Genomic DNA, 27,283 nt, shown 5'->3' with positions numbered 1-27,283 from the left:
CTGTCCGTGTCCCCCGCCCCGCACACACGCGCCGTGCCCGGAGCCGCTCTCCCGCTGCTCCTCCAGCTCCTCTTCCTCCTCCCGCTCGTCTTCCTCCCGCTCTTCCTCCTCCTTTGCCGCCTTCCCCACCTGCCCCGCAGCCGGGAATACGCGCAATCCGTGGATCCAGGAATTCATGGATCCAGGAATCCGGGAATTCACGGATCCAGGAATTCAGGAATCCATGGATCCAGGAATCCAGGAATTCAGAAATTCGCGGATCCAGGAATCCATGGATCCAGGAATCCGGGAATTCACTGATCCAGGAATTCAGGAATCCATGGATCCAGGAATCCAGGAATTCAGAAATTCGCGGATCCAGGAATCCATGGATCCAGGAATCCGGGAATTCACTGATCCAGGAATTCAGGAATCCATGGATCCAGGAATCCAGGAATTCAGAAATTCGCGGATCCAGGAATCCATGGATCCAGGAATCCGGGAATTCAGGAATTTGCGGATCCAGAAATCCATGGATCCAGGAATCCAGGAATTCACGGATCCAGGAATCTGGGAATTCACAGATCCAGAAATTCATGGATCCAGGAATCCAGGAATTCAGAAATTCGTGGATCCAGAAATCCATGCATCCAGGATTTCATGAATCCAGGAATTCAGTAATTCAGGAATCCACAGATCCAGGAATTCAGGAATCTGGGAATCCACGGATCCAGGAATTCAAGAATTTACGGATCCAGGAATTCAAGAATTGACAGATCTAGGAATTCATGGATCTAGGAATCCACGAATTCACGGATCCAGAAATTCACGGATCCAGAAATTCACGGATCCAGAAATCCAGACATTCAGGAATCCATGGATCCAGGATTTCATGAATCCAGGAATTCTGGAATTCAGTAATTCAGGAATCCACAGATCCAGGAATTCAGGAATTTACGGATCCAGGAATTCAGGAATTGACAGATCCAGGAAATCACGGATCCAGGAATCGATGGATCCAGGAATTCAGGAATTGACAGATCCAATAATTCACAGATGCAGGAATTCAGGAATCCATGGATCCAGGAATCCAGAAATTCACGGATCCAGAAATCCAGACATTCAGGAATCCATGGATCCAGGATTTCATGAATCCAGGAATTCTGGAATTCAGTAATTCAGGAATCCACAGATCCAGGAATCCAGAAATTCACGGATCCGGGAATCTGGGAATTCAGGGCTCCAGGAATTCAGGAATTCACGGATCCAGAAATCCCTGAATTCCCCAATTCCGTTTGGATCCCAAATCCTGGGATGCCCCGGAGTTTCTGTCCCCAGCGACAGCTCCAGGTGCTCCCCCCGCCATGTCCGTCTGTCCGTCTGACACACGTCTGTCCCCGGTGCCGCCCCCGTGTCCGTCTGTCTGTCCCCAGTGCCAGATCCTGGTGTCCGTCTGTCTGTCCTCACGTCCGCAGTGCCACCCCCATGTCCGTCTGTCTGTCCCCAGTGTCACCCCTGTCTGTCTGTCTGTCCCCACATCTGCAATGCCACTCTCATGCCCATCAGTCTGTCCCCAGTGCCACCCTTATGTCTGTCTGTCTGTCCCCATGTCCGCAGTGCCACCCCCATGTCCATCTGTCTGTCCCCACTTCTGCAATGCCACTCTCATGTCCATCAGTCTGTCCCCAGTGCCACTCTCATGTCCGTCTGTCTGTCCCCAGTGCCACCCCTTTGTCCGTCTGTCTGTTCCCACATCCCCAGTGCCAGCTCCGGGTGCCACCCCCGTGTCTGTCTGTCCCCAATACCATCCCCATGTCTGTCTGTCTGTCCCCCCAGTGCCACCACCCCTGTGTCCGTCTGTCCGTCTGTCCATCTGTCCCCAGTGCCACCACCCCTGTGTCCGTCTGTCCGTCCCCACATCCCCAATGCCATCCCCGTGTCTGTCTGTCTGTCCCCCCAATGCCCCCCCGTGTCCGTCTGTCCATCTGTCCCCAATACCATCCCCATATCTGTCTGTCTGTCCCCAGTGCCACCACCCCCGTGTCCGTCTGTCCATCCCCACATCGCAAATGCCCCCCCCCGTGTCCGTGTGTCTGTCCCCCCTTGTCCAGCTCCGGGGTGCTCCCCGCTCACAGTGTCCGTGTGTCCGTCTGTCGGCAGGTCCGTCCATCCGTCTGTCCGTCCGTCCGTCCGTCGGTCCGGGCCATGGCCCCGGTGCTGCCGCGCCGCCCGGGCCGGCGCCCCCTGCTGGGCGCCCGCGCTCCGGAACCTCCCGCGGGATCCCGGGGGCGGCCTCAGGTACCTGCTGGGACACGGAATTCCGGGGATTGCCCCAAAATTCCAGGGGTTCCCTAAAATTCCAGGGATTTTCCCAAAAATTCCAGGGATTTCTGCCAAATTTCCAGGGGTTCCCTAAAATTCCAAAGGTTTCCCCCAAAATTCCAGGGATTTTCCCAAAATTCCAGGGATTTTCCCCAAAATTCCAGGGATTTCCCCCAAACTTCCAGGGGTTCCCTAAAATTCCAAAGGTTTCCCCCAAAATTCCAGGGATTTTCCCAAAATTCCAGAGTTTACCCCAAAATTCCAGGGATTTTCCCAAAATTCCAGGGATTTCCCCAAAAATTCCAGAGATTTCCCCCAAAATTCCAGAGATTTCCCCCAAAATTCCAGGGGTTCCCTAAAATTCCAGAGTTTACCCCAAAATTCCAGGGATTTTCCCAAAAATTCCAGGGATTTCTGGCAAAATTCCAAGAATTTCCCCAAATTCCAGGGATTTTCCCAAAATTCCAGGGATTTCTGCCAAATTTCCAGGGGTTCCCTAAAAATCCAAAGGTTTCCCCCAAAATTCCAGGGATTACCCCCAAAATTCCAGGGATTACCCCCAAAATTCCAAGAATTTCCCAAAAAATTCCAGAGATTTCCCCCAAAATTCCAAGATTCCCCCCCCAAAATTTTTGGGATTTCCCCCAAAATTCCAGGGAGTGCCCCAAAATTCCAGGGGTTCCCTAAAATTCCAGAGTTTACCCCAAAATTCCAAAGATTTCCCCCAAAATTCCAGGGATTTCTGGCAGAATTCCAGAGATTCCCCCAAAATTCCAGAGATTTTCCCTAGATTCCCCCCCAAAATTTTTGGGATTTCCCCCAAAATTCCAGAGTTTACCCCAAAATTCCAGGGGTTCCCTAAAATTCCAAAGGTTTCCCCCAAAATTTCAGAGATTTCCCCCAAAATTCCAGAGATTCTCCCAAAATTCCAGGGGTTCCCCCCAAAATTCCAGGGATTCCTCCAAAATTCCAGGGGTTCCCTAAAATTCCAAAGGTTTCCCCCAAAATTCCAGGGGTTCCCCAAAATTCCAAGATTCCCCCCCAAAATTTTTGGGATTTCCCCGAAATTCCAGGCATTTTCCCCAAAATTCCAGGGATTTCCCCCAAAATTCCAAAAATTTCCCCCAAAATTCCAGAGTTTACCCCAAAATTCCAAAGATTTCCCCCAAAATTCCAGAGTTTACCCCAAAATTCCAGGGATTTTCCCAAAATTCCAGAGTTTACCCCAAAATTCCAGGGATTTTTCCAAAAATTCCAGGGATTTCTGGCAAAATTCCAAGAATTTCCCCCAAATTCCAGGGATTTTCCCAAAATTCCAGGGATTTCTGCCAAATTTCCAGGGGTTCCCTAAAAATCCAAAGGTTTCCCCCAAAATTCCAGGGATTTTCCCAAAATTCCAGAGTTTATCCCAAAATTCCAAAGATTCCCCAAAATTCCAAAGATTTCCCCAAAAATTCCAGGGATTTCCCCAAAAATTCCAAAGGTTTCCCCCAAAATTCCAGAGTTAACCCCAAAATTCCAGGGGTTCCCTAAAATCCCAAAGGTTTCCCCCAAAATTCCAGGGATTTCTGGCAGAATTCCAGAGATTCCCCCAAAATTCCAGAGATTTCCCCTAGATTCCCCCCCAAAATTTTTGGGATTTCCCCCAAAATTCCAGGGGTTCCCTAAAATTCCAGAGTTTACCCCAAAATTCCAAAGATTTCCCCCAAAATTCCAGAGATTTCCCCCAAAATTCCAAGATTCCCCCCCCCCAAAATTTTTGGGATTTCCCCCAAAATTCCAGAGTTTACCCCAAAATTCCAGGGATTTCCCCAAAATTCCAGAGTTTACCCCAAAATTCCTGGGGTTCCCTAAAATTCCAAAGAGTTCCCCCAGAATTCCAGGGGTTCCCCAAAATTCCAGAGTTTACCCCAAAATTCCAAAGATTCCCCAAAATTCCAGAGATTTCCCCCAAAATTCCAGGGATTGCCCCAAAATTCCAGGGATATCTCTCAAAATTCCAGAATGGATTTCCTCCAAAATCCCAAAGACTTCCCCCAAAATTTCAGAGATTTCCCCCAAAATTCCAGAGATTCTCCCAACATTCCAGGGGTTCCCTAAAATTCCAGGGATTGCCCCAAAATTCCAGGGGTTCCCTAAAATTCCAAAGGTTTCCCCCAAAATTCCAGGGATTTCCCCAAAAATTCCAGGGATTTCTCTCAAAATTCCAGAATGGATTTCCTAAATCCCAAAGACTTCCCCCAAAATTTCAGAGATTTCCCCCAAAATTCCAGAGATTCTCCCAAAATTCCAGGGGTTCCCCCCAAAATCCCAAGGATTCCCTAAAAATTCCAGCAATTTCCCCCAAAATTCCAGGGGTTCCCTTAAATTTCAAAGATTTTCCCAAAGTTCCAGAATGAATTTCCTCCAAATTCCCAAAGATTTCCCTCAACATTCCAGGGATTTCCCCCAAAATTCCAGGGATTTCCCCAAAAATTCCAAAGATTTTCCCCCAAAATTCCAGAGTTTACCCCAAAATTCCTGGGGTTCCCTAAAATTGCAAAGGTTTCCCCCAAAAATCCAGGGATTTTCCCAAAATTCCAGAGTTTATCCCAAAATTCCAAAGATTCCCCAAAATTCCAAAGGTTTCCCCCAAAATTCCAAAGATTTCCCCCAAAATTCCAGGGGTTCCCCAAAATTCCAGGGGTTCCCTAAAATTCCAAAGATTTCCCCGAAAATTCCAGGGATTTTCCCAAAATTCCAGAGTTTACCCCAAAATTCCAAAGATTTCCCCCAAAATTCCAGGGATTTCTGGCAGAATTCCAGAGATTCCCCCAAAATTCCAGAGATTTTCCCTAGATTCCCCCCCAAAATTTTTGGGATTTCCCCCAAAAATTCCAGAGTTTACCCCAAAATTCCAGGGATTTTCTCAAAATTCCAAGATCACCCTGGGAATGTGAAATCCTGGTCCTGCAGGGCGGGAGGGTCCCTGAGCCCAGAGCAGGATCCCAAAGGTGGGATTGGGGTGACCCCAAATCCATCCCAAACCCTTCCAGGTGCCCCTGGATGAGCAGATCCCAAAGGTGACCCCAAATCCATCCCAAACCTTTTCCAGGTGTTCCTGGGCCCCCTGGATGAGCAGATCCCAAAGGTGACCCCAAATCCATCCCAAATTGGGATCGAGGTGACCCCAAATCCATCCCAAACCCTTTCCAGGTGTTCCTGGATGAGCAGATCCCAAAGGTGACCCCAAATCCATCCCAAACCTTTCCAGGTGCCCCTGGATGAGCAGATCCCAAGGGTGACCCCAAATCCCTTTTCCAGGTGTTTCTGACCCCCCTGGATGAGCAGATCCCAAAGATGGGATTGGGGTGACCCCAAATCCGTCCCAAACCTTTTCCAGATGCCCCTGGATGAGCAGATCCCAAAGGTGGGATCAGGATAACCCCAAATCCACCCCAAATTGGGATCGAGGTGACCCCAAATCCATCCCAAACCTTTCCAGGTGTTCCAGGATGAGCAGATCCCAAGGGTGACCCCAAATCCATCCCAAAGGTGGGATCGAGGTGACCCCAAATCCATCCCAAACCCTTTCCAGGTGTTCCTGAGGGTCCTGGATGAGCAGACCCCAAGGGTGACCCCAAATCCATCCCAATCCTTTTCCAGGTGGATGAGCAGATCCCATAGTTGGCATCGAGGTGACCCCAAATCCGTCCCAAACCTTTTCCAGGTGTTCCCGACCCCCCTGGATGAGCAGATCCCAAAGGTGGGATCAGGGTGACCCCAAATCCATCCCAAACCCTTTCCAGGTGTTCCTGGATGAGCAGATCCCAAAGGTGACCCCAAATCCATCCCAAGGGTGGGATCGGGGTGACCCCAAACCCATCCCAAACCCTTTCCAGGTGCTCCTGGATGAGCAGATCCCAAAGGTGACCCCAAATCCCTTTTCCAGGTGTTTCTGACCCCCCTGGATGAGCAGATCCCAAAGGTGGGATCGGGATAACCCCAAATCCATCCCAAAGTGGGATTGGGGTGACCCCAAATCCATCCCAATCCTTTTCCAGGTGTTCCTGGGCCCCCTGGATGAGGAGACTCCAAAGGTGGGATTGGGATAACCCCAAATCCCTTTCCAGGTGTTCCTGAGGGCCCTGGATGAGCAGACCCCAAAGGTGGGATCAGGGTGACCCCAAATCCATCCCAAATTGGGATCGGGGTGACCCCAAACCCATCCCAAACCCTTTCCAGGTGTTCCTGGATGAGCAGATCCCAAAAGTGACCCCAAATCCATCCCAAAGGTGGGATTGGGGTGACCCCAAATCCATCCCAAACCCTTTCCAGGTGTTCCTGAGGGTCCTGGATGAGCAGACCCCAAGGGTGACCCCAAATCCATCCCAAACCTTTCCAGGTGTTCCTGAGGGCCCCCTGGATGAGCAGATCCCAAAGGAGACCCCAAATCCATCCCAAACCTTTCCAGGTGTTCCTGCGCCCCCTGGATGAGCAGATCCCAAAGGTGGCATCGGGGTGACCCCAAATCCATCCCAAAGATGGGATTGGGGTGACCCCAAATCCATCCCAAGCCCTTTCCAGGTGTTCCTGACCCCCCTGGATGAGCAGATCCCAAAGGTGACCCCAAATCCATCCCAAACCCTTTCCAGGTGTTCCTGACCCCTCTGGATGAGCAGATCCCAAAGGTGGGATTGGGATAACCCCAAATCCATCCCAATCCTTTTCCAGGTGTTCCTGAATGCCCTGGATGAGCAGATCCCAAGGGTGACCCCAAATCCATCCCAATCCTTTTCCAGGTGTTCCAGGTGCCCCTGGATGAGCAGATCCCAAAGGTGACCCCAAATCCATCCCAAACCCTTTTCCAGGTGTTCCTGACCCCTCTGGATGAGCAGATCCCAAAGATGGGATTGGGATAACCCCAAATCCATCCCAAACCCTTTCCACTTTCCAGGTGCCTCTGGATGAGCAGATCCCAAAGGTGACCCCAAATCCATCCCAATCCTTTCCAGGTGTTCCTGGATGAGCAGATCCCAAAGGTGGGATCGAGGTGACCCCAAATCCATCCCAATCCCTTTCCAGGTGTTCCTGAGGGTCCTGGATGAGCAGATCCCAAAGGTGGGATCGGGGTGACCCCAAACCCATCCCAAATTGGGATCGAGGTGACCCCAAATCCATCCCAAACCTTTCCAGGTGCCCCTGGATGAGCAGATCCCGAAAGTGGGATCGGGGTGACCCCAAATCCCTTTCCAGGTTTTCCTGGGGGCCCTGGATGAGCAGATCCCAAAGATGGGATTGGGGTGACCCCAAATCCATCCCAAATCCTTTTCCAGGTGTTCCTGTGCCCCCTGGATGAGCAGATCCCAAAGGTGACCCCAAATCCATCCCAAAGGTGGGATTGGGGTGACCCCAAATCCATCCCAAATCCTTTTCCAGGTGCCTCTGGATGAGCAGATCCCAAAGGTGACCCCAAATCCATCCCAAAGGTGGGATCGGGGTGACCCCAAATCCATCCCAATCCTTTTCCAGGTGTTCCTGAGGGTCCTGGATGAGCAGATCCCAAAGGTGGGATCAGGGTGACCCCAAACCCATCCCAATCCTTTCCAGGTTTTCCTGAGGGTCCTGGATGGGCAGATCCCAAAGGTGGGATCGGGGTGACCCCAAACCCATCCCAAATCCTTTTCCAGGTGTTCCTGGATGAGCAGATCCCAAGGGTGACCCCAAATCCATCCCAAACCCTTTTCCAGGTGTTCCTCACCCCCCTGGATGAGCAGATCCCAAGGATGGGCTCCCGCTGGAGGGATCAGGACCCGCTCCAGGCCCCGTCCCCGCCCGGCTCCGGAATTCCCGACAGATCCCGCTCCGGCAGCATCGATGTTCCCAAAAGGTTCGTGCCCGTTCCCATCCCAAACCCTGGAATTGCCCTGTTTGGATCCCAAATCCTGAAATTCCTCAGATTGGGTCCCAAATCCTGGGATTGCCCCAGTTTGGATCCCAAATCCTGAAATTTCCCAATTTGGGTCCCAAATCCTGAAATTCCCAATTTGGGATCCAAATCCTGAAATTCCAAATTTGGATCCCAAATCCTGAAATTCCCAATTTGGATCCCAGATCCTGAAATTCCAAATTTGGATCCCAAATCCTGAAATTCCCAATTTGGGTCCCAAATCCTGAAATTCCCCAGTTTGGATCCCAAATCCTGAAATTCCAAATTTGGATCCGAAATCCTGAAATTCCCCAATTTCCGTCCCAAATCCTGAAATTCCCCAATTTGGATCCCAAATCCTGAAATTCCCAATTTGGATCCCAAATCCTGAAATTCCCAATTTGGATCCCAAATCCCTGAAATTCCCAATTTGGATCCCAAATCCTGAAATTCCAGATTTCGATCCCAAATCCTGAAATTCCCCAGTTTGGGTCCCAAATCCTGAAATTCCCCAATTTCGATCCCAAATCCTGAAATTCCAAATTTGGATCCCAAATCCTGAAATTCCTCAATTTGGGTCCCAAATCCTGAAATTCCCCAATTTGGGTCCCAAATCCTGAAATTCCCCAATTTCGATCCCAAATCCTGAAATTCCCAATTTGGGTCCCAAATCCTGAAATTCCCCAGTTTGGGTCCCAAATCCTGAAATTCCCAATTTGGATCCCAAATCCTGAAATTTCCCAGTTTGGGTCCCAAATCCTGAAATTCCCCAGTTTGGATCCCAAATCCTGAAATTCCAAATTTGGATCCCAAATCCTGAAATTCCAAATTTGGGTCCCAAATCCTGAAATTCCCAATTTGGATCCCAAATCCTGAAATTCCCAGTTTGGGTCCCAAATCCTGAAATTCCAAATTTGGATCCCAAATCCTGAAATTCCCAATTTGGATCCCAAATCCTGAAATTCCCAATTTCGATCCCAAATCCTGGAATTCCCCAATTTGGGTCCCAAATCCTGAAATTCCCAATTTGGGACCCAAATCCTGAAATTCCCCAATTTGGATCCCAAATCCTGAAATTCCCCAATTTGGGTCCCAAGTCCTGAAATTCCCAGTTTGGATCCCAAATCCTGAAATTCCCAAATTTGGATCCCAAATCCTGAAATTCCAAATTTGGATCCCAAATCCTGAAATTCCCAATTTGGATCCCAAATCCCAGAAATTCCCCAGTTTGGATCCCAAATCCTGAAATTCCCAAATTTGGGTCCCAAATCCTGAAATTCCCAATTTGGGTCCCAAATCCTGAAATTCCCCAATTTGGGTCCCAAATCCTGAAATTCCCCAATTTCGATCCCAAATCCTGAAATTCCAAATTTGGATCCCAAATCCTGAAATTCCCCAGTTTGGGTCCCAAATCCTGAAATTCCAAATTTGGATCCCAAATCCTGAAATTCCCCAGTTTGGATCCCAAATCCTGAAATTCCAAATTTGGGTCCCAAATCCTGAAATTCCCAATTTGGATCCCAAATCCTGAAATTCCAAATTTGGGTCCCAAATCCTGAAATTCCCCAATTTGGATCCCAAATCCTGAAATTCCCCAATTTGGATCCCAAATCCTGAAATTCCCCAATTTGGGTCCCAAATCCTGAAATTCCCCAATTTGGATCCCAAATCCTGAAATTCCCCAATTTGGATCCCAAATCCTGAAATTCCCAATTTGGATCCCAAATCCTGAAATTCCCCAATTTGGGTCCCAAATCCTGAAATTCCCCAGTTTGGGTCCCAAATCCTGAAATTCCCAATTTGGCTCCCAAATCCTGAAATTCCCCAATTTGGGTCCCAAATCCTGAAATTCCCAATTTGGGTCCCAAATCCTGAAATTCCCCAGTTTGGATCCCAAATCCTGAAATTCCCCAATTTGGGACCCAAATCCCAGAATTCCCGAATTTCCACCTCCCCCTTCCCTGGGCTCCCCCTTCCTCCTCTCCCACCCAGGAATTCCGGAATTTTCCCTTCCCTTTCCTTTTCCCTCCCCTCCCTCTGGGGCCGGGTGTGGGGGGCACATTTGGGATTTCCAGGGATCATTCCCGAGGTTTTTCCGGGATCATTCCCGAGGTTTTCCCAGGGTTATTCCCGAGATTTTCCCACTGTTTTTCTGGGATCATTCCCAAGGTTTTCTTGCTGTTTTTCTGGGATTGTTCCCGAGGTTTTCCCGGGATCATTCCCGAGGGTTTTCCCGCTGTTTTTCTGGGATTATTCCCGAGGTTTTCCTGCTGTTTTTCCAGATCATTCCCGAGGTTTTTCCAGGATCATTCCCACTATTTTTCTGGGATCATTCCCGAGGTTTTTCTGGGATCATTCCCGAGGTTTTCCTGGCATTTTTCCGGGATCATTCCCGAGGTTTTTCTGGGATCATTCCCGAGGTATTTCCCGAGGTTTTTCTGGGATTGTTTCCGAGGTTTCACGCTGTTTTTCTGGGATCATTCCCAAGGTTTTTCTGGGATGGCTCCCGAGGTTTTCCTGCTGTTTTTCCGGGGTCATTCCCACTGTTTTCCTGAGATCATTCCCGCTGTTTTTCCAGACATTCCCGCTGTTTTTCCCGCTTTTTTTTCCGGGATCATTCCCGCTGTTTTTCCGGGACAATTCCCGCTGTTTTTCCTGCTGTTTTTCCGGGATGGTTCCCGCAGTTTTCCCGGGCTCATTCCCGCTGGTTTTCCCACTGTTTTTCCGGGATCGTTCCTGAGATTTTTCCGGGCTCATTCCCGCTGTATTTCCGGGCTCATTCCCGCTGTTTTCCCACTGTTTCCCAGGCTCATTCCCGCTGTTTTTCCAGATCATTCCCGCTGTTTTTCCAGATCATTCCCGCTGTTTTTCCCGCTGTTTTCCCGCTCATTCCCGCTGTTTTCCCGCTGTATTTCCGGGCTCATTCCCGCTGTTTTTCCCGCTCATTCCCACCGATTTCCTGCTGTTTCCCTGGGTCATTCCCGCTGTGTTCCCGGGCTCATTCCCGCTGTTTTTCCGGGATCATTCCCGCTGTTTTTCCCACTGTGTTCCCGGGCTCATTCCCGCTGTTTTCCCGCTGTTTCCCTGGGTCATTCTGGCTGTATTTCTGGGCTCATTCCCGCCGTTTTTCCCGCCGTTTTCCCGCTCCTTCCCGCTGTTTTTCCCGCTGTTTTTCCCGCTCATTCCCGCTGTTTTTCCCGCTGTTTTTCCGGATGGTTCCCGCTGTTTTTCCGGGCTCATTCCCGCCGTTTTCCCGCTGTTTTTCCCGCTCATTCCCGCTGTTTTCCCGCTGTTTTTCCCTGGGTCATTCCCGCTGTTTTTCCCGCTGTATTTCCGGGCTCATTCCCGCTGTTTTTCTGGACGGTTCCCGCTGTTTTTCCCGCTCATTCCCGCCGTTTTTCCCGCTGTTTTTCCCGCTGTTTTTCCCGCTGTTTTTCCCGCTCATTCCCTGGGTCATTCCCGCTGTTTTTCCGAGCTCATTCCCGCTGTTTTTCCCGCTGCCGTTGTTCAGGCTCCCGCTGCCGTTCCGGGCCCCGCTGGCCGTGGCCGAGGTGGTGGCGGCGCTGGTGCTGAGCAGCCTCTCCTGCAGCCCACGTGAGTCTCACTCTGCGCTCCCAAAAACCCAAAAAAATTCCCCAAAAACCCATCCCAAACATGCCCAAAACCCATCCCAAAAATTCCCCAAAAACCCATCCCAAACATTCCAAAACATTCCCAAAAACCCATCCCAAACATTCCCAAAAACCCGTCCCAAACATTCCCAAAACATCCATCCCAAACATTCCTAAAAACCCCAAAAATTCCCCAAAAAATCCATGCCAAACATTCCCAAAAACCCAACCCAAACATTCCCAAACACCCAACGCAAACATTCCCAAAAATCCATCCCAACATTCCCAAAAACCCATCCCAAACATTCCCAAAAACCCATCCCAAACATTCCCAAACACCCATCCCAAACATTCCAAAACATTCCCAAACATGCCCAAAAACCCAACCCAAACATTCCCAAAAAATTCCCAAAAAATCAATCTCAAAAATTCCCAAAAAATCAATCCCAAAAATCCATCCCAAAAATTAAAAAAAATCCATCCCCAAAATTCCCAAAAATTCCCAAAAATTCCATCCCAAAAATTAAAAAAAAAATCCCAAAATATCCATCCCAAAAATTTTCAAAAATTCCAAAAAAATTCATCCCAAAAATTAAAATAAAAATCCATCCCCAAAATTTCCAAAAATTCCCAAAAAATCCATTGCAAAAATTCCCCAAAGAATCCATCCCAAAAAGCCTTCCCAAAAATCCTTCCCAAAAAATTCCCAAAAAATCCATCCCCAAAAATTCCCAAAAAATCCATCCCAAAAATCCATCCCAAAAATTCAAAAAGGTTTGTAGAAATTCCCAAAAAATCCATTCAAAAATTCCCAAAAAAATCCATCCCAAAAATCCATCCCAAAAATTCCAAAAAAATTCCCAAAAAATCCATCCCCAAAAATTCCCAAAAAATCCATCCCCAAAATTCCCCAAAATCCATCCCCAAAATTCCCAAAAAATTTCCAAAAATCCATCCCCAAAAATCCATCCCAAGAATTCAAAAAAATTGCAAAAATTCCCAAAAAATCCATTCCAAAAATTCCCCAAAAATTCCCCAAAATCCATCCCAAAAACCCCCCCAAAGTCCCAAAAAATCCATCCCAAAAATTCCAAAAATTCATCCCCAAAAATCCATCCCAAAAATTCAAAAAGATTTGCAAAAAATCCCCAAAAAATCCATTCCAAAAATTCCCCAAAGAATCCATCCCAAAAATCCTTCCCAAAAATCCTTCCCAAAAAATTCCCAAAAAATCCATCCCCAAAAATTCCCAAAAAATCCATCCCAAAAAATCCATCCCAAAAATCCATCCCAAAAATTCAAAAAGGTTTGCAGAAATTCCCAAAAAATCCATTCCAAAAAATCCCCAAAGAATCCATCCCAAAAATCCTTCCCAAAAATCCATCCCAAAAATTCCAAAAAATTTCCAAAAATCCCTCCCCAAAAATTCCCAAAAAATCCATCCCAAAAATTCAAAAAGGTTTGCAGAAATTCCCAAAAAATCCATTCAAAAAATTCCCCAAAAATCCATCCCAAAAGTCCATCCCAAAAAATCCCAAAAATCCATCCCAAAAATCCATCCCAAAAATTCCCAAAAAATTCCCAAAAATCCATCCCGGGGTGGCACCGAGGGGACAAATGGGACAAACCTGGGGTGGCACAGAGGGGACAAAGCCGGGGTGGCACCGAGGGGACAAAGTTCTGGGCGGAGCTGGGTTTCAGAAGAAGGGTGGTGACCCCTTGGTGACAATGTCCCCGTGTCCCCTGGGTGACAATGTCCCTGTGTCCCCTCGGTGACAATGTCCCCGTGTCCCCTGGGTGACAATGTCCCCGTGTCCCCTTGGTGACAATGGCACCGTGTCCCCTGGGTGACAATGTCCCTGTGTCCCCTGGGTGACAATGTCCCTGTGTCCCCTGGGTGACAATGCCACCACATCCCCTCGGTGACAATGGCACCGTGTCCCCTTGGTGACAATGCCACCACATCCCCTGGGTGACAATGTCCCCGTGTCCCCTGGGTGACAATGGCACCGTGTCCCCTCGGTGACAATGTCCCCGTGTCCCCTCGGTGACAATGTCCCCGTGTCCCCTGGGTGACAATGTCCCCGTGTCCCCTGGGTGACAATGGCACCGTGTCCCCTGGGTGACAATGGCACCGTGTCCGCTGGGTGACAATGTCCCCGTGTCCCCTTGGTGACAATGTCCCCGTGTCCCCTGGGTGACAATGCCACCACATCCCCTTGGTGACAATGTCCCCGTGTCCCCTCGGTGACAATGGCACCGTGTCCCCTGGGTGACAATGGCACCACATCCCCTCAGTGACAATGCCACCACATCCCCTTGGTGACAATGCCACTGTGTCCCCTCGGTGACAATGTCCCTGTGTCCCCTGGGTGACAATGCCACCGTGTCCCCTGGGTGACAATGCCACCGTGTCCCCTCGGTGACAATGTCCCCGTGTCCCCTGGGTGACAATGTCCCCGTGTCCCCTGGGTGACAATGGCACCGTGTCCCCTGGGTGACAATGTCCCTGTGTCCCCTGGGTGACAATGCCACCACATCCCCTGGGTGACAATGGCACCGTGTCCCCTGGGTGACAATGTCCCTGTGTCCCCTGGGTGACAATGCCACCGTGTCCCCTGGGTGACAATGTCCCCGTGTCCCCTTTGTGACAATGTCCCCGTGTCCCCTGGGTGACAATGTCCCCGTGTCCCCTGGGTGACAATGGCACCGTGTCCCCTGGGTGACAATGTCCCCGTGTCCCCTGGGTGACAATGTCCCCGTGTCCCCTGGGTGACAATGGCACCGTGTCCCCTGGGTGACAATGGCACCGTGTCCGCTGGGTGACAATGTCCCCGTGTCCCCTTGGTGACAATGGCACCGTGTCCCCTGGGTGACAATGCCACCACATCCCCTTGGTGACAATGTCCCCGTGTCCCCTCGGTGACAATGGCACCGTGTCCCCTGGGTGACAATGTCCCTGTGTCCCCCTGGGTGACAATGTCTCTGTGTCCCCTGGGTGACAATGTCCCCGTGTCCCCTGGGTGACAATGTCCCCGTGTCCCCTTGGTGACAATGCCACCGTGTCCCCTGGGTGACAATGTCCCCGTGTCCCCCTGGGTGACAATGTCCCCGTGTCCCCTGGGTGACAATGTCCCTGTGTCCCCCTGGGTGACAATGTCCCCGTATCCCCTCAGTGACAATGGCACCATGTCCCCTGGGTGACAATGCCACCGTGTCCCCTCGGTGACAATGGCACCGTGTCCCCTTGGTGACAATGTCCCCGTGTCCCCTGGGTGACAATGTCCCCGTGTCCCCTGGGTGACAATGCCACCACATCCCCTGGGTGACAATGTCCCTGTGTCCCCTCGGTGACAATGTCCCTGTGTCCCCTTGGTGACAATGCCACCGTGTCCCCTGGGTGACAATGCCAACACATCCCCTGGGTGACAATGTCCCTGTGTCCCCTCGGTGACAATGTCCCTGTGTCCCCTGGGTGACAATGGCACCGTGTCCCCTCGGTGACAATTGCACCCTGTCCCCTGGGTGACAATGTCCCTGTGTCCCCTGGGTGACAATGCCCCTGTGTCCCCTGGGTGACAATGTCCCTGTGTCCCCTGGGTGACAATGTCCCCGTGTCCCCTTGGTGACAATGTCCCCGTGTCCTCTGGGTGACAATGGCACCGTGTCCCCCTCGGTGACAATGTCCCCGTGTCCCCTGGGTGACAATGTCCCCGTGTCCCCTGGGTGACAATGGCACCGTGTCCCCTGGGTGACAATGTCCCCGTGTCCCCTTGGTGACAATGGCACCGTGTCCCCTTGGTGACAATGTCCCCATGTCCCCTGGGTGACAATGCCACTGTGTCCCCTGGGTGACAATGGCACCGTGTCCCCTCGGTGACAATGGCACCGTGTCCCCTGGGTGACAATGTCCCCGTGTCCCCTGGGTGACAATGTCCCTGTGTCCCCTGGGTGACAATGTCCCCGTGTCCCCTTGGTGACAATGTCCCCATGTCCCCTGGGTGACAATGCCACCGTGTCCCCTGGGTGACAATGGCACCACATCCCCTGGGTGACAATGGCACCGTGTCCCCTGGGTGACAATGTCCCTGTGTCCCCTGGGTGACAATGGCACCGTGTCCCCCTCGGTGACAATGTCCCCGTGTCCCCTGGGTGGCAATGTCCCTGTGTCCCCTCGGTGACAATGTCCCTGTGTCCCCTGGGTGACAATGCCACCACATCCCCTTGGTGACAATGCCACTGTGTCCCCTCGGTGACAATGTCCCTGTGTCCCCTGGGTGACAATGGCACCGTGTCCCCCTTGGTGACAATGTCCCCATGTCCCCTGGGTGACAATGGCACCGTGTCCCCTGGGTGACAATGTCCCTGTGTCCCCTGGGTGACAATGGCACCGTGTCCCCTCGGTGACAATGTCCCCGTGTCCCCTGGGTGACAATGTCCCCGTGTCCCCTGGGTGACAATGCCACCGTGTCCCCTGGGTGACAATGGCACCGTGTCCCCTGGGTGACAATGCCACCGTGTCCCCTCGGTGACAATGTCCCCGTGTCCCCTGGGTGACAATGTCCCCGTGTCCCCTGGGTGACAATGTCCCCGTGTCCCCTGGGTGACAATGCCACCGTGTCCCCTGGGTGACAATGGCACCGTGTCCCCTGGGTGACAATGCCACCACATCCCCTGGGTGACAATGTCCCTGTGTCCCCTCAGTGACAATGTCCCTGTGTCCCCTGGGTGACAATGTCCCTGTGTCCCCTGGGTGGCAATGCCACCACGTCCCCTCGGTGACAATGTCCCTGTGTCCCCTTTGTGACAATGGCACCGTGTCCCCTCGGTGACAATGTCCCTGTGTCCCCTTTGTGACAATGGCACCGTGTCCCCTGGGTGACAATGTCCCTGTGTCCCCTCGGTGACAATGTCCCCGTGTCCCCTCGGTGACAATGCCACCGTGTCCCCTGGGTGACAATGTCCCTGTGTCCCCTGGGTGACAATGTCCCTGTGTCCCCTGGGTGACAATGTCCCTGTGTCCCCTCGGTGACAATGTCCCCGTGTCCCCTCGGTGACAATGTCCCTGTGTCCCCTGGGTGACAATGTCCCTGTGTCCCCTGGGTGACAATGCCACCACATCCCCTGGGTGACAATGCCACCGTGTCCCCTCAGTGACAATGTCCCTGTGTCCCCTCGGTGACAATGTCCCTGTGTCCCCTGGGTGACAATGTCCCCGTGTCCCCTGGGTGACAATGTCCCCATGTCCCCTTTGTGACAATGTCCCCCTGTCCCCCTTGGTGACAATGTCCCTGTGTCCCCTGGGTGACAATGGCACCGTGTCCCCTGGGTGACAATGTCCCTGTGTCCCCTGGGTGACAATGGCACCGTGTCCCCTGGGTGACAATGTCCCCGTGTCCCCTGGGTGACAATGGCACCGTGTCCCCTCGGTGACAATGCCACCGTGTCCCCTGGGTGACAATGCCACCGTGTCCCCTGGGTGACAATTGCACCGTGTCCCCTGGGTGACAATGTCCCCGTGTCCCCTCGGTGACAATGTCCCTGTGTCCCCTCGGTGACAATGTCCCTGTGTCCCCTGGGTGACAATGCCACCGTGTCCCCTCGGTGACAATGTCCCCGTGTCCCCTGGGTGACAATGCCCCTGTGTCCCCCTGGGTGACAATGTCCCCGTGTCCCCTGGGTGACAATGTCCCCGTGTCCCCTCTCAGCCTCGCAGGTGTTGGGTGACCCCTGGAGGGACAGCGGGGACACCTCGGACAGCGGCACCAGCGGCCACCGGAGCAGCGCTGGCACTGCCACCGTGTCCCCTCCCCATTGTCCCTGCAGTGCCACCGTGTCCCCTCCCCATTGTCCCTGCAGTGCCACCGTGTCCCCTCCCCATGGTGGCAGTGCCACCGCGTCCCCTCCCCATGGTGGCAGTGCCACCATGTCCCCTCCCCATTGTCCCTGCAGGGCCATCACGTCCCCTCCCCATGGTGGCAGTGCCACCGCGTCCCCTCCCCATGGTGGCAGTGCCACCGTGTCCCCTCCCCATTGTCCCTGCAGTGCCACCGCGTCCCCTCCCCATGGTGGCAGTGCCACTGTGTCCCCTGCCCATGGTGGCAGTGCCACCGTGTCCCCTGCCCATTGTCCCTGCAGTGCCACCGCGTCCCCTCCCCATGGTGGCAGTGCCACCGCGTCCCCTGCCCATTGTCCCTGCAGTGCCACCGCGTCCCCTCCCCATGCTGGCAGTGCCACCGTGTCCCCTCCCCATGCTGGCAGTGCCACCGCGTCCCCTGCCCATGGTGGCAGTGCCACCGTGTCCCCTCCCCATTGTCCCTGCACTGCCACCGTGTCCCCTCCCCATGCTGGCAGTGCCACCGCGTCCCCTGCCCATTGTCCCTGCAGTGCCACCGTGTCCCCTCCCCATGCTGGCAGTGCCACCGCATCCCCTCCCCATGGTGGCAGTGCCACCGCGTCCCCTGCCCATGCTGGCAGTGCCACCGTGTCCCCTGCCCATTGTCCCTGCAGTGCCACCGCGTCCCCTCCCCATGCTGGCAGTGCCACCGTGTCCCCTCCTCACCGTGGTGGCAGTGCCACCTCGTCCCCTCTTCACTGTCCTGATGCTGCCACCGCGTCCCCTCCCCATGGCCCTGGCAGTGCCACCGTGTCCCCATCCCAGTGTCCCTGCCCTGTCCCTGTGTCCCCTCCTCACTGCCCTGTCCCCGTGTCCCCTCCCCACCATGGTGGCCCTGTCCCCGTGTCCCCATCCCAGTGTCCCTGCCCTGTCCCCGTGTCCCCTCCCCGCGGTGCTGGCAGTGTCCCCGTGTCCCCTGTGGGCGATGGTGGCTTCGAGGAGCGCGCGCTGCCACGCAGGAAGGTGGGTGACAGTGACACGGTGACACCGGGGAGGGGACAGGGCCACTGGGTGGGTGACAGCGGGGAGGGGACAGTGACACTGGGTGGGTGACAGCAGGGAGGGGACAGGGCCAGCGGGGAGGGGACAGTGACAATGGGGAGGGGTGACAGTGTCACCAGACAGGGGTGACACCGGGGAGGGGACGGGGCCAGCGGGCAGGGGTGACAGCAGGGAGGGGACAGTGTCCCCAGCCCGCGGTGACAGTGCCATTGTCCCCATTGTCCACATTGTCCCCACTGTCCCCATTGTCCCCATTGTCCCCACTGTCCCCAGGCGCTGTCCCGCTGGCCGGGCCGTGTCCGGTTGCTGCGCTCCGGGGTCGGCGTCCGGCGCCTGCCGTGAGTGGGGCACGGGGGGATCCCCAAATTCCCAAAATCCCCCATCCCGGAATTCCCAGAATTCCCAAAATCCCCCATCCAGAATTCCCAACATTCCCAAAATTCCCCATCCCAGAATTCCCAAAATCCCCTATCCCAGAATTCCCAACATTCCCCATCCCGGAATTCCCAAAATCCCCCATCCAGAATTCCCAACATTCCCCAAATCCCCCATCCCAGAATTCCCAACATTCCCAAACTCCCCCATCCCAGAATTCCCAACATTCCCCAAATCCCAGAATTCCACTTCCATGTCACTGACGCCACTGTCCCTCTGGTGTCCCCTGTGTCCCTGGGTTGTTGTCACCCATGTCCCTGTGTCGCCATGTTGTCACCTGTGTCCCTTTGCTGTCCCTTGTGTCCCTGTGTTGTCACCCGTGTCCCTCTGTTGTTGTCACCCCGGTCCCTGTGTCCCTTTGTTGTCACCCATGTCCCCCTGTTGCTGTCACCTCTGTCCCTGTGTTGTCACCCGCATCCCCGTGTCCCTCTGTTATTTGCGTCCCTGTGTCCCTGGGTTGTTGTCACCTGTGTCCCTGTCACCTATGCCCCTGTGTTGTTGTCACCCGTGTCCCTGTGTTGTTGTCCCCATGTCCCCATGTCCCTGTCCCCCGTGTCCCTGTGTTGTTGTCCCCATGTCCCCATGTCCCTGTCACCCGTGTCCCTGTGTTGTCCCCGTGTCCCTTTGTTGCTGTCTCTGTGTCCCGGTGTCCCTGTGTTGCTGTGCCCATGTCCCCGTGTCTCTGTGTTGTCACCTGTGTCCCTCTGTCACCCATGTCCCTCTGTTGTTGTCACCCATGTCCCCGTGTCCCTGTCACCTGTGTCCCTGTGTTGTTGTCACCCATGTCCCTGTGTTGTCACCCATGTCCCCGTGTCCCTGTCACCTGTGTCCCTGTGTTGTTGTCACCTGTGTCCCTATGTTGTCACCCATGTCCCCGTGTCCCTCTGTTGTTGTCCCCGTGTCCCTCTGTTGCTGTCCCTGTGTCCCTCTGTTGCTGTCCACATGTCCCCATGTCCCCGTGTCCCTGTGTCCCTGTGTTGCTCTGTTGTCCCCGTGTCCCTCTGTTGTCACCTGTGTCCCCCTGTCCCCGTGTCCCCATGTCCCCGTGTCCCTTTGTTACTGTCCCCATTGTCCCTGTGTCCCCATGTCCCTGTGTTGTCCCTGTGTCCCTGTGTTGTCCCTCTGCTGTCACCTGTGTCCCCATGTCCCTGTGTTGTCCCTGTGTCCCCATGTCCCTGTGTTGTCCCCATGTCCCCATGTCCCTCTGTTGTCACCTGTGTCCCCATGTCCCCCTGTCCCTGTGTTGTCCCCGCAGGGCAGGCTGTGACCCTGAGGACGGTTTCTATTTCATTGAGGAGCCCCACGAGGAGCCACCGGAGCCACCACCGCCTGCTGTCCCCAACGCTGTCCCCAACGCTGTCCCCAACGCTGTCCCCAACGCTGTCCCCAGTGTCCCCAGGGCTGTCTCTGCTGTCCCCAGGGCTGTCCCTGCTGTCCCCAGTGTCCCCAGTGTCACCACTGTCCCCAGTGCCACCGGGGCCGTGTCCTGCCCTGTGCCCAGTGTCACCCAGCCCGGTGTCACTGGGGCCGTGTCCTGCCCTGTCCCCAGTGTCACCACTGTCCCCGCTGTCACCAGGGCCGTGTCCCTCCCTGTCCCCGCTGTCACCCAGCCCGGTGTCACCGGGGCCGTGTCCCTCCCTGTCCCCGCTGTCACCCAGCCCGCTGTCACTGGGGCCGTGTCCCGCCCTGTCCCCAGTGTCACCACTGTCCCCGGTGTCACCGGGTCCATGTCCCGCCCTGTCCCCGGTGTCACCCAGCCCGGCCTGAGCCATTCGGCCCCGCCCGGCTCCTTCTGGCACATCCAGGCTGACCACGCCTACCAGGTGACAGCACGGGGACACAGCTGGGGACAGCACGGGGACACAGCTGGGGACATTGGGGGGACACAGCTGGGACAGCACGGGAACACAGCTGGGGACACAGCTGGGACACCTGGGGACACAGCTGGGGACAGCACAGGGACACCTGGGGACACAGCTGGGGACAGCACGGGGACAGTGGGGACATCCATGGAGACATGGCTGGGGACAGAGCTGGGGACTGCATGGGGACAGAGCTGGGGACATCAGGGGGATGCAGCTGGGGACAGAGCTGAGGATAGAGGGGGACACGGCTGGGGACATCCATGGGGACATGGCTGGGGACAGAGGTGGGGGCATCCATGGGGACAGTGTAGGGATGTGGGGGACATTGTGGGGACATGGCTGGGGACATTCATGGGAACATTCATGGGGACATCCGTGGGGGCATGGCTGAGGACAGAGCTGGGATGTGGCTGGGGATATTCATGGGGACAGAGCTGGGACACAGCTGGGGACGTTCATGCGGACATGGCTGGGGACAGAGCTGGGGACATCTGTGGGGACCCGGGCGACATCCATGGGGACAGAGCTGGGGACATCTGTGGGGACACGGGGGACATCGTGGGGACAGAGATGGGGACATCGTGGGGACATGGCTGGGGCTGGAGCTGGGACATTCATGGGGACGTGGCTGGGGACATCCATGGGGACATCAGTAGGGACATCCCTGGGGACATTCATGGGGACATCTATGGGGACAGAGATGGGGACATCCATGGGGACAGTGTGGGGACATGGCTGGGGACACTCATGGTGGCATCCATGGGAATAGAGATGGGGACATCCAGGGGGACAGTGCAGGGACATTGGGGACATCACAGGGACATGGCTGGGGATGGAGCTGGGACATGGCAGGGGACGTTCATGGGGACATGGCTGGGGACATCCATGGGGACACGGGGGACATTGTGGGGACACAGTGGGGGATGGAGCTGGGGACATCGTGGGGACACGGGGGACATCCATGGGGACAGAGATGGGGGTGGGGCTGGGGCTGGAGCTGGGACATTCATGGGGACATTCATGGGGACATCCATGGGGACATTCATGGGGACATGGCTGGGACAAGCATGGGGACATCAGTAGGGACGGACATCCATGGGGACATCCCTGGGGACATCCGTGGGGACATGGCTGGGGTTGGAGCTGGGACATCCATGGGGACATTCATGGGGACATTCATGGGGACATGGCTGGGACATGCATGGGGACATCAGTAGGGACATCCATGGGGACATCCATGGGGACATGGCTGGGGACATCCCCGGGGACATTCCAGCATTTGTGTCCCTGTCCCATCCCTGTTGCTGACTCAGGGATTTGTGTCCCTGTCCCCCGTGTCCCCTGGTGTCCCCTGCCGGGGAGTGTCCCCTGGTGTCCCTGCTGTCCCTGGTGTCCCCTGCTGTCCCCTGGTGTCTCTGGTGTCCCCTGCTGTCCCCTGGTGTCCCCTGCTGTCCCCCGGTGTCCCCTGCTGTCCCCTGCTGTCCCCTGGTGTCCCCTGCCGGGTGTGGCCCCCAGCTCTGTCCCCACTGGGATCCCGCACAGGAAATTCGGGAATGCGGAGCCGGGGTCCCCCCACTCCATGGGCACCCCCTGTCCTTGTCCCCAAGGGATGTCACCTCCCGGGGGATGTCATCTCCCGGGGGATGTCACCTCCCAAGGGATGTCACCTCCCGGGGGATGTCACCTCCCAGGGGATGTCACCTCCCAGGGATGTCACCTCCCGGGGATGTCACCTCCCAAGGGATGTCACCTCACAGGGGATGTCACCTCACAGGGATGTCACCTCACAGGGATGTCACCTCCCGGGGATGTCACCTCCCAAGGGATGTCACCTCCCGGGGGATGTCACCTCCCAGGGGATGTCACCTCCCGGGGATGTCACCTCCCAAGGGATGTCACCTCACAGGGGATGTCACCTCACAGGGATGTCACCTCACAGGGATGTCACCTCCCAAGGGATGTCACCTCCCAGGGATGTCACCTCACAGGGGATGTCACCTCCCAAGGGATGTCACCTCACAGGGGATGTCACCTCGCAGGGGATGTCACCTCCTGGGGGATGTCACCTCCCGGGGATGTCACCTCCCGGGGATGTCACCTCCCAAGGGATGTCACCTCCCAGGGATGTCACCTCACAGAGGATGTCACCTCACAGGGGATGTCACCTCACTGGGGATGTCACCTCCCAGGGATGTCACCTCACAGAGGATGTCACCTCACAGGGGATGTCACCTCACTGGGGATGTCACCTCCCGGGGATGTCACCTCACAGGGGATGTCACCTCACTGGGGATGTCACCTCCCAGGGGATGTCACCTCCCAAGGGATGTCACCTCACAGGGGATGTCACCTCCCGGGGATGTCACCTCCTGGGGATGTCACCTCGCAGGGGGATGTCACCTCCCAAGGGATGTCACCTTGCAGGGCATGTCACCTCGCGGGGATGTCACCTCACAGGGGATGTCACCTCCCAAGGGATGTCACCTCCCTGGGGATGTCACCTCCCGGGGATGTCACCTCCTGGGGATGTCACCTCCCAAGGGATGTCACCTCACAGGGGATGTCACCTCCCAGGGGATGTCACCTCACAGGGGATGTCACCTCGCAGGGGATGTCACCTCCCAAGGGATGTCACCTCACAGAGGATGTCACCTCCCGGGGGATGTCACCTCACTGGGGATGTCACCTCGCAGGGGATGTCACCTCCCAGGGATGTCACCTCCCAGGGGATGTCACCTCCCGGGGATGTCACCTCACAGGGGATGTCACCTCACAGGGGATGTCACCTCCCGGGGGATGTCACCTCCTGGGGATGTCACCTCCCGGGGATGTCACCTCACAGGGATGTCACCTCCCGGGGGATGTCACCTCCCAGGGGATGTCACCTCCCAAGGGATGTCACCTCGCAGGGGATGTCACCTCCCGGGGGATGGCCATGGCCACAGAGGGGACACCGGGGACACCGCCCGAGTGACAGCAGCATTCCCATGGAATGGGGGATTCCCAGGGAATGGGGGATTTCTGGGAATGGGGGATTTTTAGGGAGTGGGAGATTTTTAGGGAATGGGGGATTTTTAAGGAATGGGGGATTTTTAGGGAATGGGGGATTTCCTGGGAATGGTGGATTTTTAAGGAATGGGATTTTTAAGGAATGGGGGATTTTTAAGTAATGGTGGATTTTTGTGGAATGGGGATTTCTGGGAATGGTGGATTTTTAAGGAATGGGATTTTTAGGGAATGGTGGATTTTTAAGGAATGGGATTTTTAAGGAATGGGGGATTTTTAGGGAATGGGGGATTTTTAGGGAATGGGGATTTTTAAGGAATGGGGGATTTTTAGGGACCATTCCCGTTGCTGTCCCCAGGCTCTGCCGTCCATCCAGATCCCGGTGTCCCCTCACATCTTCACCAGCGTCAGCTGGGCCACGGCCACCGGCCCCCTGCCACCGGTGAGTGACACCGTCCCCCTGAGTGCCACCAATGCCACCATTCCCCTGAGTGCCACCTCCCCCGTGCCACCATCCCCTGAGTGCCACCTCCCTGAGTGCCACCGCCCCCCTGCCACCGGTGAGTGACACCCCCCTGAGTGCCACCAATGCCACCATTCCCCTGAGTGCCACCTCCCCCGTGCCACCATCCCCTGAGTGCCACCTCCCTGAGTGCCACCGCCCCCCTGCCACCGGTGAGTGACACCCCCCTGAGTGCCACCAATGCCACCACCACCCTGAGTGCCCCCCCCTGAGTGCCACCGGCCCCCTGCCACCGGTGAGTGACACCCCCCTGAGTGTCACCAATGCCACCACCCCCCTGAGTGCCACCAGCCCCCTGCCACCGGTGAGTGACACCGTCCTTGGTGCCACCATCCCCTGAGTGCCACCATCCCTGAGTGCCATCGCCCCCCTGAGTGCCACCACCACCCTGAGTGCCACCATTCCCTGCCACCTCCCCCTGCCACCGGTGAGTGCCACCTGCCCCCTGAGTGCCACCACCCTGAGTGCTACCACCCCCCTGAGTGCCACCATTCCCCTGCCACCTCCCCCTGCCACCGGTGAGTGCCACCACCCTGAGTGCCACCTGCCCCTGAGTGCCACCGGTGAGTGCCACCGCCCTGAGTGCCACCTGCCCCTGAGTGCCACCAGTGAGTGCCACTGCCGAGTGCCCCCGACCCCTGCCCCCGGTGAGTGCCACCGCCCCCCTGAGTGCCACCTTCCCCTGCCATCGCTGCCACCAGTGAGTGCCACCTGTGCCCTGCATGAGCCAGTGCCTCCTTTTGCCTCTTTTTTCCTCCTTTTTTCCTGCTTTTCCCTCCCCTTCTTTTTCCTCTTTTCCCTCATTTTCCCTCCTTTTCCCTCCTTTCCCCCTCTTTCTTCCCCACCTCTTTTCCTTCTTTTCTTCCTCCCTTTTTCCATCCCTTCCCCCCTTTTTCCTTGTTTTCTCAGTTCTATTTCCCTCCTTTTTCCCCTTCTTTTCCCTCATTTTTCCCTTTTTTCCTCTCAATATCCCTCCTTTTTCCCATCTCTTTCCCATTTTTTCCTAGTTTTCTCAGTCCTATTTTCCTTTTTTCCTTCCTTTTTCCTCTACTTTTCCCTCATTTTTCCCTTTTTTTCCTCCTTTTTTTTTCTTTTTCCTCTTTTCCCCCTCCCTTCCCGCCCTTTTTTTCTCCTTTTCCCCCTCAATATCCCTCCTTTTTCCCATCTCTTCCCCATTTTTCCTAGTTTTCTCAGTCCTATTTCCCTTTTTTCCTTCCTTTTTCCTCTACTTTTCCCTCATTTTTTTTCCTTTTTTCCTCCTTTTTCCCCCCTCCCTTCCCGCCCTTTTTTTCCCGCCTTTTTTTCCCGCCCTTTTTCCCCCCCTTCCCTTCCCCTTCCAGCCAAGCCCCCTTAACATACACCCCTCAAAACCCCTCACCTCGACCTTTTTTCCCCCTTTAATCCCCTTTTATCCCCTTTTAACCCCTTTTTCCCCCTTTTTTCCCCTTTTTCTCCCCTTTTTGCCGCTTTTCCCCCCTCAGGCTCGGAGCTGCTCCCTCAGCCCCGGCTCCCCTCAGGGCCCTCAGCCGCCGCCATTGCTGCAGCCCCGGCTCCTCACGGCCTCCAGGTAAGACCCCAAAAAACCCCGAAATCCCCCCAAAATCTTCACCCCACTAGCGAGAAAACCCCAAAACTTCCCCCTTTTCCCAGAAAAATCCGCGGCGAGGCCAAAAAATGCCGCAAGGTTTACGGCATCGAGCGCCGGGAGCAGTGGTGCACGGCGTGCCGCTGGAAAAAGGCCTGCCAGCGATTCCTGGACTGAATTCCCACCTGGATTCCCCTCTGCCCACCTGGAAGTCCCACAGAAATTTGGGATTTCCCTCAGGAATTCGGGAATTTCATCGGGAATTTGGGAATTCCCTCATTGCTGCAAGCTGGGACTGAATTCTGCCCCCGTATTCCCCTTGGCCCACCTGAAATTCCCTCAGAAATCAGAGAATTCCCTCAGGAATTTGGGGATTTCATCGGGAATTTGGGATTTCCCTCAGGAATCTGGGAATCCCTCATTGCTGCAAGCTGGGACTGAATTCTGCCCCCATATTCCCCTTTGCCCACCTGATTTCCCTCAGGAACTTGGGAATTTCCTCCTTTCTGCAAGCAGGGACTGAATTCCTCCTTCATCCTTCTCTTATCCACCTGGAATTCCCTCAGGAATTTGGGAATTTCCTCAGAAATCCAGAAATCCCCTCAGAAATCCAGGAATCCCTCATCGCTGCGAGCTGGGACTGAATTTTGCCCCCACATTCCCTTTGCCCACCTGGAATTCCCTCAGGAATTTGGGAATTTCCTCAGAAATCCCCTCAGAAATCCAGGAATCCCTCATCGCTGCGAGCTGGGACTGAATTTTGCCCCCACATATCCCTTTGCCCACCTGGAATTCCCTCAGGAATTTGGGAATTTCCTCAGAAATCCCCTCAGAAATCCAGGAATCCCTCATCTCTGCGAGCTGGGACTGAATTTTGCCCCCACATTCCCTTTGCCCACCTGGAATTCCCTCGGGAATTTGGGATTTCCCTCAGGAATTCGGGATTTCCCTCAGAAATTTGGGGATTTCATCGGGAATTTGGGAATCCCCTCAGGAATTTGGGAATTCCCTCATTGCTGCAAGCTGGGACTGAATTCTGCCCCCACATTCCCTTTGCCCACCTGATTTCCCTCAGGAACTTGGGAATTTCCTCCTTTCTGCAAGCAGGGACTGAATTCCTCCTTTGTCCTTCTCTTATCCACCTGGAATTC

The 27,283-nt window shown here is 54.8% G+C and overlaps 1 protein-coding gene across 1 annotated transcript; it reads left to right on the top strand.

Moving 5' to 3' along the window:
- The first annotated feature begins 20,826 nt into the window (after positions 1–20,826).
- Positions 20,827–26,896, top strand: LOC141728424 (zinc finger protein 395-like). Its single transcript, XM_074536435.1, has 4 exons — positions 20,827–20,976; positions 24,383–24,466; positions 26,029–26,114; positions 26,198–26,896. Exons 1-4 carry the CDS (start codon positions 20,881–20,883, stop codon positions 26,307–26,309), a joined length of 378 nt encoding a protein of 125 aa, XP_074392536.1. The 5' UTR covers positions 20,827–20,880; the 3' UTR covers positions 26,310–26,896.
- The last annotated feature ends 387 nt before the right edge of the window (positions 26,897–27,283 follow it).

The sequence above is a fragment of the Zonotrichia albicollis genome, chromosome 3, assembly GCF_047830755.1.
Source record: "Zonotrichia albicollis isolate bZonAlb1 chromosome 3, bZonAlb1.hap1, whole genome shotgun sequence".
In the NCBI taxonomy this organism is placed as follows: Eukaryota; Metazoa; Chordata; class Aves; order Passeriformes; family Passerellidae; genus Zonotrichia; species Zonotrichia albicollis.
The sequence above is the reverse complement of the archived record's forward strand: the minus strand, read 5'-3'. Positions and strand labels throughout refer to the sequence as shown.

What these genes read in the sequence shown, in the direction of transcription:
- LOC141728424 (XM_074536435.1), top strand. Translation starts at nt 20,881, where the DNA reads ATGTCCCGCCCTGTCCCCGGTGTCACCCAGCCCGGCCTGAGCCATTCG. An exon ending in AGGCTGACCACGCCTACCAG is followed by an intron (nt 20,977 to 24,382) that starts GTGACAGCACGG and finishes TGCTGTCCCCAG; the next exon opens with GCTCTGCCGTCCATCCAGAT. An exon ending in CCACCGGCCCCCTGCCACCG is followed by an intron (nt 24,467 to 26,028) that starts GTGAGTGACACC and finishes TTCCCCCCTCAG; the next exon opens with GCTCGGAGCTGCTCCCTCAG.